This window comes from Eriocheir sinensis, chromosome 25 (assembly GCF_024679095.1).
Source record: "Eriocheir sinensis breed Jianghai 21 chromosome 25, ASM2467909v1, whole genome shotgun sequence".
Classification (NCBI taxonomy): Eukaryota; Metazoa; Arthropoda; class Malacostraca; order Decapoda; family Varunidae; genus Eriocheir; species Eriocheir sinensis.
Window position 1 is genome coordinate 4,696,393 of NC_066533.1, and position 14,310 is coordinate 4,710,702.

At 43.8% G+C, this 14,310-nt stretch overlaps 1 protein-coding gene across 1 annotated transcript in view; it reads right to left on the bottom strand.

Moving 5' to 3' along the window:
• Window positions 1–647: 647 nt before the first annotated feature.
• LOC127003620 (probable maltase-glucoamylase 2) overlaps window positions 648–14,310 on the bottom strand; it is a 97,660-nt gene continuing 83,997 nt past the window's right edge. The window contains exons 13-14 of the mRNA XM_050870527.1: window positions 2,390–2,715; window positions 648–669 (exon numbers count right to left, since the gene is read on the bottom strand). Coding sequence (XP_050726484.1) covers window positions 648–669; window positions 2,390–2,715 — 348 coding nt within the window. The remainder of the gene's footprint in view (window positions 670–2,389; window positions 2,716–14,310) is intronic.

The following is a 14,310-nucleotide window of genomic DNA, read 5'->3' on the forward strand; positions in this document are numbered from 1 at the left end:
CAGGGACGTAGCTGCTCTTGTGGTGTTTCTTAAGGCACAAGTGCAGGGAAAACAACACCTGGCGAGCCTACGCCAACCTCCGAGAGTCACCACGCGGGACACGGGAACGGTGCTATAACGTGGTGACGCAGTGGAGGTGCCAGCACCAACGCACCTTTATGGAAAGAGTCTCCCGGATGTGGAACATGTTCACGACCACTGTCCCTAACGTCCGGTAGATGAACACTCAGAAAATAAAGCTGGCGGCCCACCACTAGAGAAGCTCACTCCTCACTCCACTAACACTCGTAGTGGAGCAGTGACACTTAGGAATGCAGTATGTACATACATGTATAATGTATGTTTTTATATGTTTTTATATTTTATGTACTTTTTTATTTAGATTTTATTTTGCCCTTTGAATAGGCAGCACACTACAGTGCACCTTAGGGTCTGTGTATATTACATCTATATCTGTATGTTTAAATAAGAGAGAGAGAGAGAGAGAGAGAGAGAGAGAGAGAGAGAGAGAGAGAGAGAGAGAGAGAGAGAGAGAGAGAGAGAGAGAGAGAGAGAGAGAGAGAGAGAGAGAGAGAGAGAGAGAGAGTTAGTTATTATGGCAATGTTAATTGGTAAATGAGGGAGTGAACAGGGCGTGAAAAACTAGGTCATGGCTGTGAATGTGACGACCTGCGGAAAAAAATGAAAATGAAAAACTAGAATCACGTAACCTTTCTGCACGGAGCGGCACACCTCGATGAAAAAATATATAATCTCCACCGGCATAGATTTCCACCTCGATACAACATTAATAAACAAATACATATACGCAAGCCTACAATCATACAGACAGGTGCACAAACACACACACACACACACACACACACACAAAAAAAAAAAAAAAAAAAAAAAAATATTTAAGCAGGTTTTGAGTGAAGGTGTGACAGACTGAAAAAGTAAATGAGGAAATGAAAAATGCAGAAACACTTAACCTTCCTAAATGGACAGATTCACCTGAATAAACATAACTTCACACACACACACACACACACACACACACACACACACACACACACACACACACACACACACACACACACACACACTTAGATACGTGATAAAAGAAGGGTGCGGTGACCACAAGGAGAAGGAACCGTAGGAAGAAAGGAAGGAAGAGGAAGAAAAAAGGGAAGGGGAGGAAGAGAACGAGGATAAGGATGAGGACAGAGGAGGGGGAAGCTACGAAAATTAGGAAAAAAAACAGGAGGAGGAGGAAGAGGAAAGGGAAAAGGAAAAGAACAAGGGTAAGGATGATGAAAAAGAGGAAGAAAAGGAAACCAAAAAAAAGACAAAGAGAAATAATGAAAAGAACGATACGAAGAAGAGGATAAGGATGAGGAGGAGGAATATGATAGAGAGAACGAGGGCTAAGAGGAAAAAGAGGAGGAAAAGATGGAAAATGTGAGGCAGCAACAGGGCGAGTAAGAGGCAAACCAGGACGAGAGAAAGGACGCGAACGAAGGCGAGAAAAGGAATAGGGAAAGAAAAACAGAGAGAGGACGGAGAGGATGATGAGGCAAGGAGTGTAAGTAGCAGGCAGACCGGGGCAAGGGAATGACAAAGAGTGAACCAGATATGAAAAATGGACAAAAAAAGGGGGGAAAAAGAAGAAGAAAGAGATGAAGGGAGGCGACTGCGCGACCAAAAGACACAGGAAGAGAAAAATGAGAAAAAGATGATAGAAATGAACTGAAAAAAAATTGTGATATACGGACGAAATGAAAGCAGTCCAGCGTAAGGTAATGAAAAAATATGAAGACAGGAGGAAAAATTCACACGTAGTAATATTAAAAAAGTTTGAATGGCAAATGACGAAGAAAAGGAGAGAAGGGGAAATTAAACAGAACGAGAGGCAGAAGCTAAAAAAAAAAACAAGAACAAGGAGGGGAAGAACAAGAATAAGAACTAGAAGAACAAGAACAAACTGTAAAGATGCACAACAACAACAACAACAACAACAGCAATAACACCAAAAACAACAACAACAACAACAACAACAACAACAACAACAACAACAACAACAACAACGACAACAACAACAACAACAACAGCAACAAGAATAGTATGAAAGTGGAAAAAGCCAGAACGATGATGATAAAAAACAAGAATAAAACATAAAGAAAAAAGCTCCCTGCACATGAGACGCCCGTTGCAGGAAAATAAAATAAAAAGTTAAAGGTAGAAAAAAACAGATTAAACACGACTGCAACTCAAGGCGGAGAACGTAGGATTAAAAATGCCTCGCAAATACCAAACTAAAATAAGTAAAAACGAAATAGCAGAAAAAAATGAGATAAAAATAAGGAAATTGGTACAAAAATCAAAATGAGAGAGAGAGAGAGAGAGGCACATAGGAACAAAGGAGCTATAAAAAAAGTTATGAAAAACGAGATGAAGAAGGGAGAAAGACAACCAGGAGAAAAATGTTGAATGAAAAATAAAGAAACAGGAAAATAATATATAAAAGAAATTAGCAGACACGAGGATGACACACACACACACACACACACACACACACACACACACACACACATACACACATACACTCCCAGACTCACCCCATTGGCCGTCCACAATATCGGAGGAGGAGGAAGTGTTGGAGGAGGCGTTGCAGCAGAGGGCGACGAGGAGGGTGAAGGGGTAGGCGCGAGAATCCTCCGTCGTCTTAATCCATTCCTGCAAGACAATAAGAGGCGAGGTCACTTCCGGTCAAGGTCACGATGGAAAGAGGAAAGAAAATTAAATAGAAACAATAGAAAGTGGAAGGAAAACAGAGGAAGGAGGAAAGGAACAGAATGGGAGTGGAGAAGGCGAGAGAGAGGGAAGGAAGGAAAAGAAATATAGGAAGGGGGTGAAGGGAAGGAAAAAATAGGGGAAAGGGAAGGGAAAAGGAAGGAGAAATGGAGGAAAACGCAATAGAGGGAAATGAGGAAATAGTAGGAAAGAGAGAGAGAGAGAGAGAGAGAGAGAGAGAGAGAGAGAGAGAGAGAGAGAGAGAGAGAGAGAGAGAGAGAGAGAGAGAGAGAGAGAGAGAGAGAGAGAGAGAGAGAGAGAGAGAGAGAGAGAGAGAGAGAGAAGGAAAAGAAATATAGGAAGGGGATGAAAGGAAGGAAAAAATAGGGGAAAGGGAAGGGAAAAGAGGAAGGAGGAATGGAGGGAAACGCAATAGAGGGAAGTGAGGAAATAGTAGGAAATGAATAGGGGATGAGAGAATATGGGAGAGACGAACATAGATGTGAAAGGAGGGAGAAAGAAGAGGAAGGGAAAGAAACCAAGGGAAGTGGAGAAAATGTAAACACGGAGGAGATAAGAAAAATAGAAGGGAAGAAAACTGAGCAGGAAAAAGAGGAAGAAAAGGAAATAAAGCAAAGGGAAGGAGGGAAAGGGGAAATCAAGGGAGGAAAAGTAGAAGGAGAGGAGAGAGTCAAAAGAGGATAAAAAAAGAAAAGGGAGAACTACAAAGAGAGAGAGAGAGAGAGAGAGAGAGAGAGAGAGAGAGAGAGAGAGAGAGAGAGAGAGAGAGAGAGAGAGAGAGAGAGAGAGAGAGAGAGAGAGAGAGAGAGAGAGAGAGAGAGAGACAGGGGAAGGAAAAGTGCAAAGAGAGGGAAAGGAGAGGAAGGGAAGGAGTAAAAAAGGGAAGGAGAGAGGAAAGAGAAGAGAGAAAGAGATGATGAAGTGAGGAAAGGGAAACACGGTAGACTACAAAGAAAGAAAGGAGAAAAGAAAGAGAAGGAAGCAAGGAAGAGGATGGGGATAGAGAAGAGAGGAAAAAGAAAGGGAACGAGGAAAAGGGAGCCAGGATGGATAAAAGATCGAAATGGAGGAAAAGAACAAAAAAGGGAAGAAGAGATGAAGGGAAAAAAAAAAGAGGGGAAAGGATGAGAGAGGAAGATGAAAACACATAGAATAAAAGAAAAGGAAGAAGGAAGAAAGGAAAGGAAAGAAAGAAAAAGAGAGGAAAGGAGTTCATGGGAGATAAAATGGAGGAGAGAAGAGGAAAGAAAGAAAGGAAGGAAAAAAGAAGAGGAATAAAGAGAAGGCGAGGGAGGGAACTAAAAAAAATGGAAGGTGGAGGGAGGAGAAAATAGGGAAGGAGATAAAAGGAAGAAGGAAAGAGAAAGAAAAAGGTGAAGGGAAGAGAGAAAAAAGGGAAGTAAAAAAAAGAGGAAGAGAGAGGAGATACCAGGAAGTGATGTATTTTAAAAAAAATAGATGGAAAAGCTGGGAGAGAAGGGAGGAAGGAGGAGAGAGAAGAAAGAATACATGGTTAAAGAGAGGGTTGAGCCTGAGGATTATTATTGATGGGAGAGAGAGAGAGAGAGAGAGAGAGAGAGAGAGAGAGAGAGAGAGAGAGAGAGAGAGAGAGAGAGAGAGAGAGAGAGAGAGAGAGAGAGAGAGAGAGAGAGAGAGAGAGAGAGAGAGAGAGAGAGAGAGAGAGAGAGAGAGAGAGAGAGAGAGAGAGCAAGACTTTAAAGGTCAAGGCCGAGATGGCGTTGGAAAAGATATGTTGAGGATCAAGGGAGAAGAGGGTAAAGGGAGAGGGAAAGGGAGGGGAAACTCAAGGTCATTTTATTACGTGACAGGAGGAGGAGGAGGAGAAGGAATGGGGGTAGGAGGAGGGGGAGGGAGGAGGAAGAAGGGAGAGATGAATTAAAAGAGTAAGGCTTACAAGGATTAAACAGAGGGGGGAAGAGAGGGAAAAAGAGGGGAGGTTGTGGCTATATGGAGGTGTAGGAGGAAGGGGAGGGGGAGGGAGTGAAGTGTGAGGGGAGAAAGACAGGAAGGATAAAGGATGAAATGTGAGGCGCAGGAGGAGATGAAAGGAAGAGAAGGAATCATGGAATCATGGAGGAATAGGCAACAGAAAGCCTTCTGACTTTCACCAAGTCATGTCTAGAGGATTGTAGCTGAAGGCCACGCTCTTACTTCCTTCTTTTCATTGCTGTTACAATTGCCAGTTTCCAGACTCCACGAGCCTTGATCAGTTTCAGTGACCGATCAAATAAGCGGAAAGTGCCTGAAGCATCTGCTGTTAAGACTTCCTTCAACAACCGCGGAGATAACGTATTGGGTCAGTTGACGTTCGTATTGATTTTGTTGTTGTCTCTACTTCTTCGTGTTTATCCCTAAAAGACGTTCAAACATTGTCGGTTGTAGTGACATTTAGTTGGTCCCAACTTCCAATGGCTAGCGGTTTACGTGCTATTTTAGCATTAGCTTTCCTATACTCTGGTACCACGGACATATCATAAACCGAGTTTCTACTTAACTGGCGGTTGAAACAGCTTGATTTCATGCCGACTTCATAGTCGCGTACGAGACCAGATTCAGACACCACGACAAAATTCTATGCATTGTTTTCTCGCGTCGGTTGAGCAACAACTTAAATGAAGAATTAATCCACCTGGTCCCCTCATCAAGCCTGAGTCAACTTTAGGACTTTTGATGTTTCTAATTATTACATTTTTCCTATGGAGACTGTCTATTCGTACAGGTCAGTATTGTCGGCTGCCTGCTATTTTGGAGTCTGCCATCATCGCCATCCTCCGCCATAACTAGTCCACTGCAGGACAATGATCTTTCCCTACGTTGTCCTCCTCTGTGGTGTTAGTGTGTACGCTTTCCCGCTCTGTCAAAATATTTAAGTCTGCCCTGACTTCTCTTACTTTCTGGATTGCCACTGTTTTTTCGTTGTCCATCTGTTATCAGTTCTACGCATGATATGACCGGCCTCCATTTTTAAGTTTTATTAGTTTAAAAATCTTCAATCTTTGTATCTTCTCTATTTCAAGTTGTTCGCTTTCTGTATCTGTATGTTACGCCCAGCATTTTTCTCTCCAATCCTCATTACGCAATTCTTAGTTTTATATCGAAATATTTTGTTAGGAACCAAGTTTCCGACCAGCATGTTTGGCCTGGCAGAACATTTGAGTTATAGCCGACACTTTTCTCTTCCGGTAAAGTTTTCCAGAACCATTCCATCATATTCATATTCTCTTGCTTATTTATTTCTCGTGGTCAGGATTTGCCCAAATTGTTTGTCTTAAATATGTGTATTCTTCTCTTTCAAGAGTTTCGTTCCCGATCATTGTTTGCTGTCCTGCCAACGAATTATTGATTACTGATTATTGTTTTCTTCATATTCATCTTCAGGTCTACTTTCAGACTTTCTCTGTGAAGTCACTCGATCATTCTCTGCAGGTTTTCCTCAGACTCAGCTAAACTATGTCATCTGTAAATCTGTGCATTGTGTATCTGGATTCCCATGTTATCTCGTTAATTTCTTCCATACTTCTTCAGAGCAAGCCGTGAATAATTTTGGAGATATTGTGCCACCTTGCCCAACGCCTGTCTGAAATCTCCATCTTGGGAGATTTCAATGTTCACCACCAGCTTTGGCTTTCATCCTCTTTCACTGACCAGCCTGGTGAACAAGCCTACAACTTTGCTCTCCTCAACGACCTAGAGCAGTTGGTTCAGCACCCTACTCGTATTCCCGACCGTCTTGGAGACAGACCCAACATTCTAGACCTCTTCCTTACCTCTAATCCTTCTGCTTACTCTGTCAAACTGTTATCTCCGTTGGGCTCCTCCGATCATAACCTTATTTCTGTATCCTTTCCTATCGCTCCTGTACATCCTCTGGACCCACCGAAGAGGCGATGCTTCTGGCATTTTGCTTCAGCTCGGTGGGACGACCTGAGGATGTACTTTTCCGATTTCCTGTGGAATGATTACTGCTTCCAGGAGAGACACCCCTCTGTGTGTGCTCAGCGCATCACAGAGGTGATTGTCTCTGGAATGGAGGCATACATTCCACGTACTTTCTCTACTCCTCATGCTAAAAAACCTTGGTTTAATCATGCTTGTTCTCGTGCTATTAAAGATAGAGAGGCAGCTCACAAAAGGTTCCAGAGCCTTCGAACTCCCGCTAACTTTGATCTTTACATTTCAGCCCGGAATCGTGCCAAATCTATTCTCCGACTTACCAAAACTTCTTTTATCAATAGAAAATGTCAACACCTTGCTTCTTCTAATTCTTCCCGTGACTTCTGGCATCTAGCCAAAAATATCTCCTCCAATTTCACTTCTTTCTTCCTCCTCTCTCCTTAACCCTGATGGCAGCACTGCCGTCTCATCTGTCTCTAAAGCTGAACTCTTCGCTCAAATTTTCTGTAAGAACTCCACTCTGGACGATTCTGGGCATATTCCTCCTACTCATCCCCCCTCTGACTCCTTTATGCCTGTTATTAAGATTCTTCCAATTGATTTTTTCTATGCCCTCTCTGGCCTCAACTCTCAGAAGGCTTATGGACCTGATGGAGTGCCTCCTATTGTCCTTAAAAACTGTGCTTCTGTGCTGACACCCTGCCTGGTCAAACTCTTTCGTCTCTGCCTATCAACATCTACCTTTCCTTCCTGCTGGAAGTATGCCTTTGTACAGCCTGTGCCTAAGAAGGGTGACCGTTTCAATCCCTCAAACTACCGCCCTATAGCTTTACTTTCCTGTGATTCAAAGCTTTTGAATCAGTCCTCAACTGGAAGATTCAAAAGCACCTTTCCACTTCTAACCTTCTATCTGATCGCTAGTATGGGTTCCGCAAGGGCGTTCTACTGGTGATCTTCGTGCTCTTAACTGACTCTTGATCATCCTCTCTTAGCTGTTTCGGTGAAAATTTATCTGTTGCGCTAGACATATCGAAAGCCTTCGATAGAGTCTGGCACCAGTTTTTGCTTTCTAAACTGCCCTCTTTCGGATTCTATCCCTCTCTCTGTTCCTTTATCTCCAGTTTCCTTTCCGGCTGTTCTATCTCTGCGGTGGTAGACGGTCACTGCTCTTCCCCTAAACCTATCAACAGTGGCGTTCCACAGGGCTCTATCCTATCACCCACTCTCTTCCTGTTATTCATCAATGATCTTCTTTCCATAACAAACTGTCCTGTCCGCTCATACGCCGACGAGTCCACTCTGCATTATTCAACTTCTTTCAATAGAAGACCCTCTCAACAAGAAGTACACAGCTCCAGAATAGAGGCTACAGAACGCTTAACCTCAGACCTTGCGATCATTTCCGATTGGGGCAGAAGGAACATTGTGTCCTTCAGTGCCTCAAAAACTCAATTTCTATCAACTCGAGACAATCTTCCAAACACCTATCCCCTATTCTTCGACAACACTCAGCTGTCACCGTCTTCAACACTAAACATCCTCGGTCTATCCTTGACTCAAAATCTCAACTGGAAACTTCATACCTCCATTCATGCCTCCCCCCCTCCCGCGGCCCCGCTGCACACGACTTTCTACTCATGCTCATCCCTATACTGTCCAAACCCCTTATGCAAGAGTTAACCAGCATCTTCACTCTTCCATCCCTCACGCTGGTAAACTCTGGAACAATCTTCCTTCATCTGTATTTCCTCCTGCCTACGATTGAACTCTTTCAAAAGGAGGGTATCAGGACACCTCTCCTCCCGAAATTGACCTTTCTTTCTGCCACCTCTTTTGATTCTTTTTTGGGAGCAGCGAGTAGCGGGCTTTTTTTATTATTGTTTTCTTTTTTGTGTGCCCTTGAGCTGTCTCCTTTGTTGTAAAAAAAAAAAATTGGAGGCTGTCGTCACGGAACAAACACGGACGCCCAGTGAGGTGACCCCACGCATCGGGGAACGCTGCGCCTTCATCCTCGCAAAACTTCCCGAACCTAGCGCTGACACTGAAGGCATTGCTGTAAAAACCGGTGAGTGTATTGATTCCCGGAAAAAAACGAACACAATAATGTGACGCGACTTTTTCTTATATTGCGAATGAGGAGGAGGAGGAGGAGGAGGAAGAGAAGGAGGAGGAGGAGGAGGAGGAGGAGGAGTTGGAAGAGGCAACTTTGAGAGAGAATGGAGTGAATGAAGAGGAATGGAAGAAAGGAGGAAATGATGAAGGTGGGAGAAGGGAGGGAAGACGGAAGAGAGGGAACAGAGGGAAACTGGCAGAGGAAGAGGAGCGGAAGGAGGAGGAGGAGGAGGAGGAGGAGGAGGAGGAGGAGGAGGTGATAAATGGAGAGAAATGATGACAATGAAAGAGGTGTAGGCGGTGTGAGGGAAGAAATAACGAAGAAGGATGGAGGGAAATAATGAGAAATAAGGGAGGGGTGGAAGGGAGAAGAGAAGGGGGGGGGGGGTAAAGAAAGGAGATGTAAGCAGAAGGAAAATAACGAAGAGAAACGGAGGAAAAAAAAAGGAAACTGGAAGGAAGGGAAGGAAAAGAACGGGAAGGGAGGGAAAAATTAAAAAGATGGGAGAGGCAAAGAAGGGAAAGGTAAGAAAGGGAGGGAGAAAGATAGGAAAAAGGAGGGAAGAGGAAATGGAGAGACAGAGAGAAAGCTATAAAGACGGGAGGGAGAAAAGATAAGGAAGTGAAGAGGAAAGGAAGAGACGCGGAGGAAAAAAATATGGAAGAGAAAAAGCAAAACAAGAAAATGAATGGAAGAAGACATGGAGATAAGGGATGAAAAGTGGAAAAGAAAGAGAGAATGTGGTGAAAGACAACATTAAAAAAGAAAGAAGGGAGAAAGAGAAGTGAAAAGAAGAGAGGAAAAGAAGGGAGACAAAGAGAAAGAAGTGGGAGGGAGGGAGGGAAGGGGTTGGGAATAGAAAGGAAAGGCGTGTGGATAGGGAAGGATGCAAAGGAAAAAACAAGAAAGGAGAGATGAATAAGCATAGCAGGAGAGGGGAAGAGAAGGCGGGGAGGTACGTGGCAAGAGGGAAAAGAATAAGAGGAAAAAGAGAAAAGAGGAAAAACGATAAAATGATATTAAACAAAAATGTATAAACCAATTTACGCCATGAAAGTGAAGATATTTTTTGATCCTCTCTCCTGGCAACACCTGTACTGGTCATGTTGACTCTCACAACACGTCACGCGGACTCTTTAAACTGAGAGAGAGAGAGAGAGAGAGAGAGAGAGAGAGAGAGAGAGAGAGAGAGAGAGAGAGAGAGAGAGAGAGAGAGAGAGAGAGAGAGAGAGACAGAGAGACAGAGACACACAGAGAGAGAGAGAGAGAGAGAGAGAGAGAGAGAGAGAGAGAGAGAGAGAGAGAGAGAGAGAGAGAGAGAGAGAGAGAGAGAGAGAGAGAGAGAGAGAGAGAGAGAGAGAGAGAGAGAGAGAGAGAGAGAGAGAGAGAGAGAGAGAGAGAGAGAGAGAGAGAGAGAGAGAGAGAGAGAGAGAGAGAGAGAGAGAGAGAGAGAGAGAGAGAGAGACTGACAGACAGACAGGGAGGGGGGAAGGGAGAGAAAGACAGACTGACACGAACACAGAGATGGAAAGACAGTGAAAAGGACGGACAGACAGATAGACAGACAGACAGACACAGACAGACAGACAGACGTGCAGACAGGCACAGAATCAGAGATGGAAAGACAGAGTGAAAAGGATGGACAGACAGACAGACAGACAGATAGACAGACAGACGTGCAGACAGGCACATAATCAGAGAGGGAAAGAAAAGAAAGTGAGAGAGACAGCCAAACAGACTGATCTGAGCCAACTAGTAAAAAAGCAGAGGCAAAGGAGAAAGAAGGAAAAAACTCTGGATGACACATATTGCTCCATGTTCCGATGTTCACCCTTCCTTTACTCCCTCTTCACTCCTTTACCTCACTCCGTCGCTCCCTCTCCTTCTCCTCCTCCTCCTCCTCCTCTTCCCCTCTCCTCGATGAAGGCGTGATACCATCGTTGAAGGCACAGCAGTATGAAGAGCGACTCAAGTGACTCAACAATCTCTTTACTTTCAGAACGAGGCAACAACAGGAGGGGTGTTGATACAGGTTTTCAGATACCTCAACAAGTTCAGTAACGATGATCATTCAAAGCTGTTGTTTTTATTTGACCAAACCCGAGTACTAAATATGCCAAACAGTTCTAGCGAGGCGATGTGAAATAAACATCGGCAGGAGTCTTTTATTTTTCTGGAAGTCATCCGCCAGTGGAATAACCTTCCTGCAGAGCTATTTATAGCGAAATCATTAACTTTTCCGAGAAGCTCAATGATCGTTACTTTTTTTGCGTCCCCACAGGAAGTAGCTTTATTAGTTTTTTTTTTTTTTAAGGTCATTGAAGAACCTGATTCATTCATTCATTCATTCATCTTTGACGCCTGCTCCTAGGAGCTCAAACCAGGGGATGGCCACGGCAGAAGAGTTTTCATCTTTCTCTATCCAGACACTCCCTCCTTGCCTGCTCAAAGTTTCTCAAGGATCTTTCACCCCTCTCTCTGACATATTCCTGCACCCTATCTCTCCATTTCACTGGAGGTCGTCCTCTAGCATTCCCCCCCTCTATCTCACTCACATGCACCCTCCTGGTCATCTTACTCTCCTCCATTCGCTCCATGTGGCCAAACCACTTTAAAGTCTGTCGCTTCATTTCTTCCCTTCACCCCTGTGATACATTCCAAAACACTCTTACACGCTTTCATTACTCATTCCATCCATTCTACTCGCACCACATGCACTCCTCAAATAACTCATTTCCCCTGCCTGCACTCTAGACTTCTGACTTTCATTCCAGGCCCGTTTCACTTGCATATGTGAGGGTTGGTACTATTACTGTATTTCTCAAATCCCTCTTTACCTCCATGCTCACACTTCTGCCATTCATGATACACCCAAAGACCCCACCACCTTTCTTCCTTGCAATGCCCTTTCTCTTGTCTCTCCTTCTGTACCACCATGCTTACACATAACTGATCCAAGGTACTTAAACTCATTAACCTCCTCCATTTCTTCACCATTCAAAGTTATTTTGCATTCTTTTTCACATTCAATTCCCACTCTATCTGGTCCGGACAAAATCCACAACCTCATTTCTACTCCGCTCACAAACCATCACTTTACTTTTGTTGACATAATATACCTTGAGCTTTCTCCTATTACATACACTATCAAAAACAATGACCAAATTTTGTAAGTCACTTTCATCTTCTGCAATGAGCATTGTGTCATCAGCTAATAAGATTGAATTCAGCACCCACTTCCTTCCCTCAGCATACATTTTTACTCCAACTTCCCCAACTTTACCCTTCAATTCTCTCATAACACCATCCATATAAATATTGAACAACCATGGTGACATGACACACCCCTGCCTCAAGCCCACTTTTATCTCAAAATGTTCACTTGTTTCTCCAGTAATTTTGACACATACGGATTGATCCTCACAGAAAGACTTTATTGCATTAAGCAGTTTTCCTCCCACACCATATATCTTTAAGACGTCCCACAATGCCAGCCACTCGACTCTGTCATAAGTTTTCTCTAGATCCATGAAGGCAGCGTATAGTTTTTATTCCTTTAGCTAATATTTTTTTTCTACTGCCATCCTGAAGAAAAATATCTGATCCACACATCCCCTTCCCTTCATGAAGCCTCCTTGTTCTTCACTGATTTTCTCTTCTGTAAGTCTTTACACTCTCTTTATTATGACTTTTCCATATACCTCTCAGGGTACACTTAGCAGACTTGTACCTCTATGGCTCCCACAATCCCCTCTCCACACCTGAATGAACCTGATGAATTAATTAAATGACTAAAGTAAGCAGCCTCGTTATAAGTCAACAGGCTAACTGTTACCTGCTTTTCCATGTTTATATGTTTCTCTTCCCTCACGCCCCCTCGTCTTCCCTCATCTCCCATCACTCTCTCATTTCACCTCCCCCATTCCTTTCCCCGTCACTTATCATATCCCTTCCTTCTCTCCTTTCAACTCCTCACAGTCCACTTTTTTCTGTCCTTTCCTCTTCCTTTCTCTCTTCATATTCCCTCTTCTCTCGTCATTCTCTTTCCCTTTGTCCATCTTTCCTTCCCTTATCTGCCTCTTTCCCTCCCTCATTCCTTTCTCTATTTTTTTTTCATTTTCATTCTTCCTACTCTCCTCTCTCTTCCCTCATTTCCCTTCCTTTTCTCTGGCCCTTCCCTCGTCAGTCTTCTATCTTTCCTTCACTTCCTCCTTTCTCTTCCTTCATTTCATTCTCTTCCACCCTCCTTCCACTCTGTCCCTCTTTCCCTCCTCTAACTTTCCTCTTTCAATATTTTCTCCGCTCACTCCTTCCCTTCTTTCTCTCTCTTCCTTCCCCTGCCTCGCTTCTCCTTCTCTTCCTCCTTCTCTTTCATCTCTTCCTCTCCAGGCGCCTCATACTCAACTTCCTCAGTGACAAAAACTAAATTTTATTAGATAGTTCCCACTGAAATTCCTCCCCTTTATTGTGTTTAACTCCATCCCCTCTCATCTCTCTCTCTCTCTCTGTTATAGCCAGTGCGGCTTCCCAAGGTCAACACTCGGTCACCCACTCAGGTCAACACAGGTCACCCGCCCAGCTTGTCAGCCTTTTCCTGCTGCCCCTGAGTTGTGTTCATGTGTGTGTTTTCTGGCGGTGACGAGTGTTATCGCGTCGTTCCTTTTTTTTGTGTGTGTGGCGGCACGCCATAACATTGGGTGTGTTTCTCCGTGTGTCAGCAACAGCTGTGTCCTTGTGTTGTGGACAGCCTGTAACTCAAGACACCAGGGTACCACAAAGCCAATAAGTCTTCCACAAGGCCTCCACTGTGCTGTGTTGTGTTAACGCACTCCCTCATTGTGACCATTCTTCACAATGGTTCGCTTCAACTTTCAAAACAGCAAGTCGAACCGCCCTACATCTTTATATTTCTTTTCGTATTTTTCTGAATTTCCGCATCTGTATCTTTCTTTGTAACCCCCACCCCACACACACCTTTTCTGTAACTAAAACCTGAATCCAGAAATCCGTTTAACACTCCTGTGTGTGATAACAAGGCGTGTTGGACTAACTCATTCCGTTTGTATTTTTTGTTTGTTTGTTTCAGAAACAGCTGTCCCTGAAGCCAGCGGAGCCGCACCTTGCAATTTCCCCGAGGCTCAAGTCCCTCCTAATTCCTTCGTCTCTTCCAGACTTACTCCCATGATTATTTTTATTCAGTTCGGCAAACGCCACACCTTAGCCTCTCTTTAAGTTGACCACGCGCACACGTTGCTTCAACCAGACCTTTGCTCTATCCTCTAACCCTTTGTTACCTTTGTATCGCATTATTACACTTCTACTTAACATGCTATTCAAGTTTATAAAAAAAACTCGCGACTATCAACCTGAGTGCTACCTCTCCTTTCGCAAGTAATTAGACAGCCCTGACTTGACCTAAGGTGACACGAATTGTCATAAGCATGAAAACATCGCTACTCGACATGCAGTTCACTCATTTAGAATCTCAG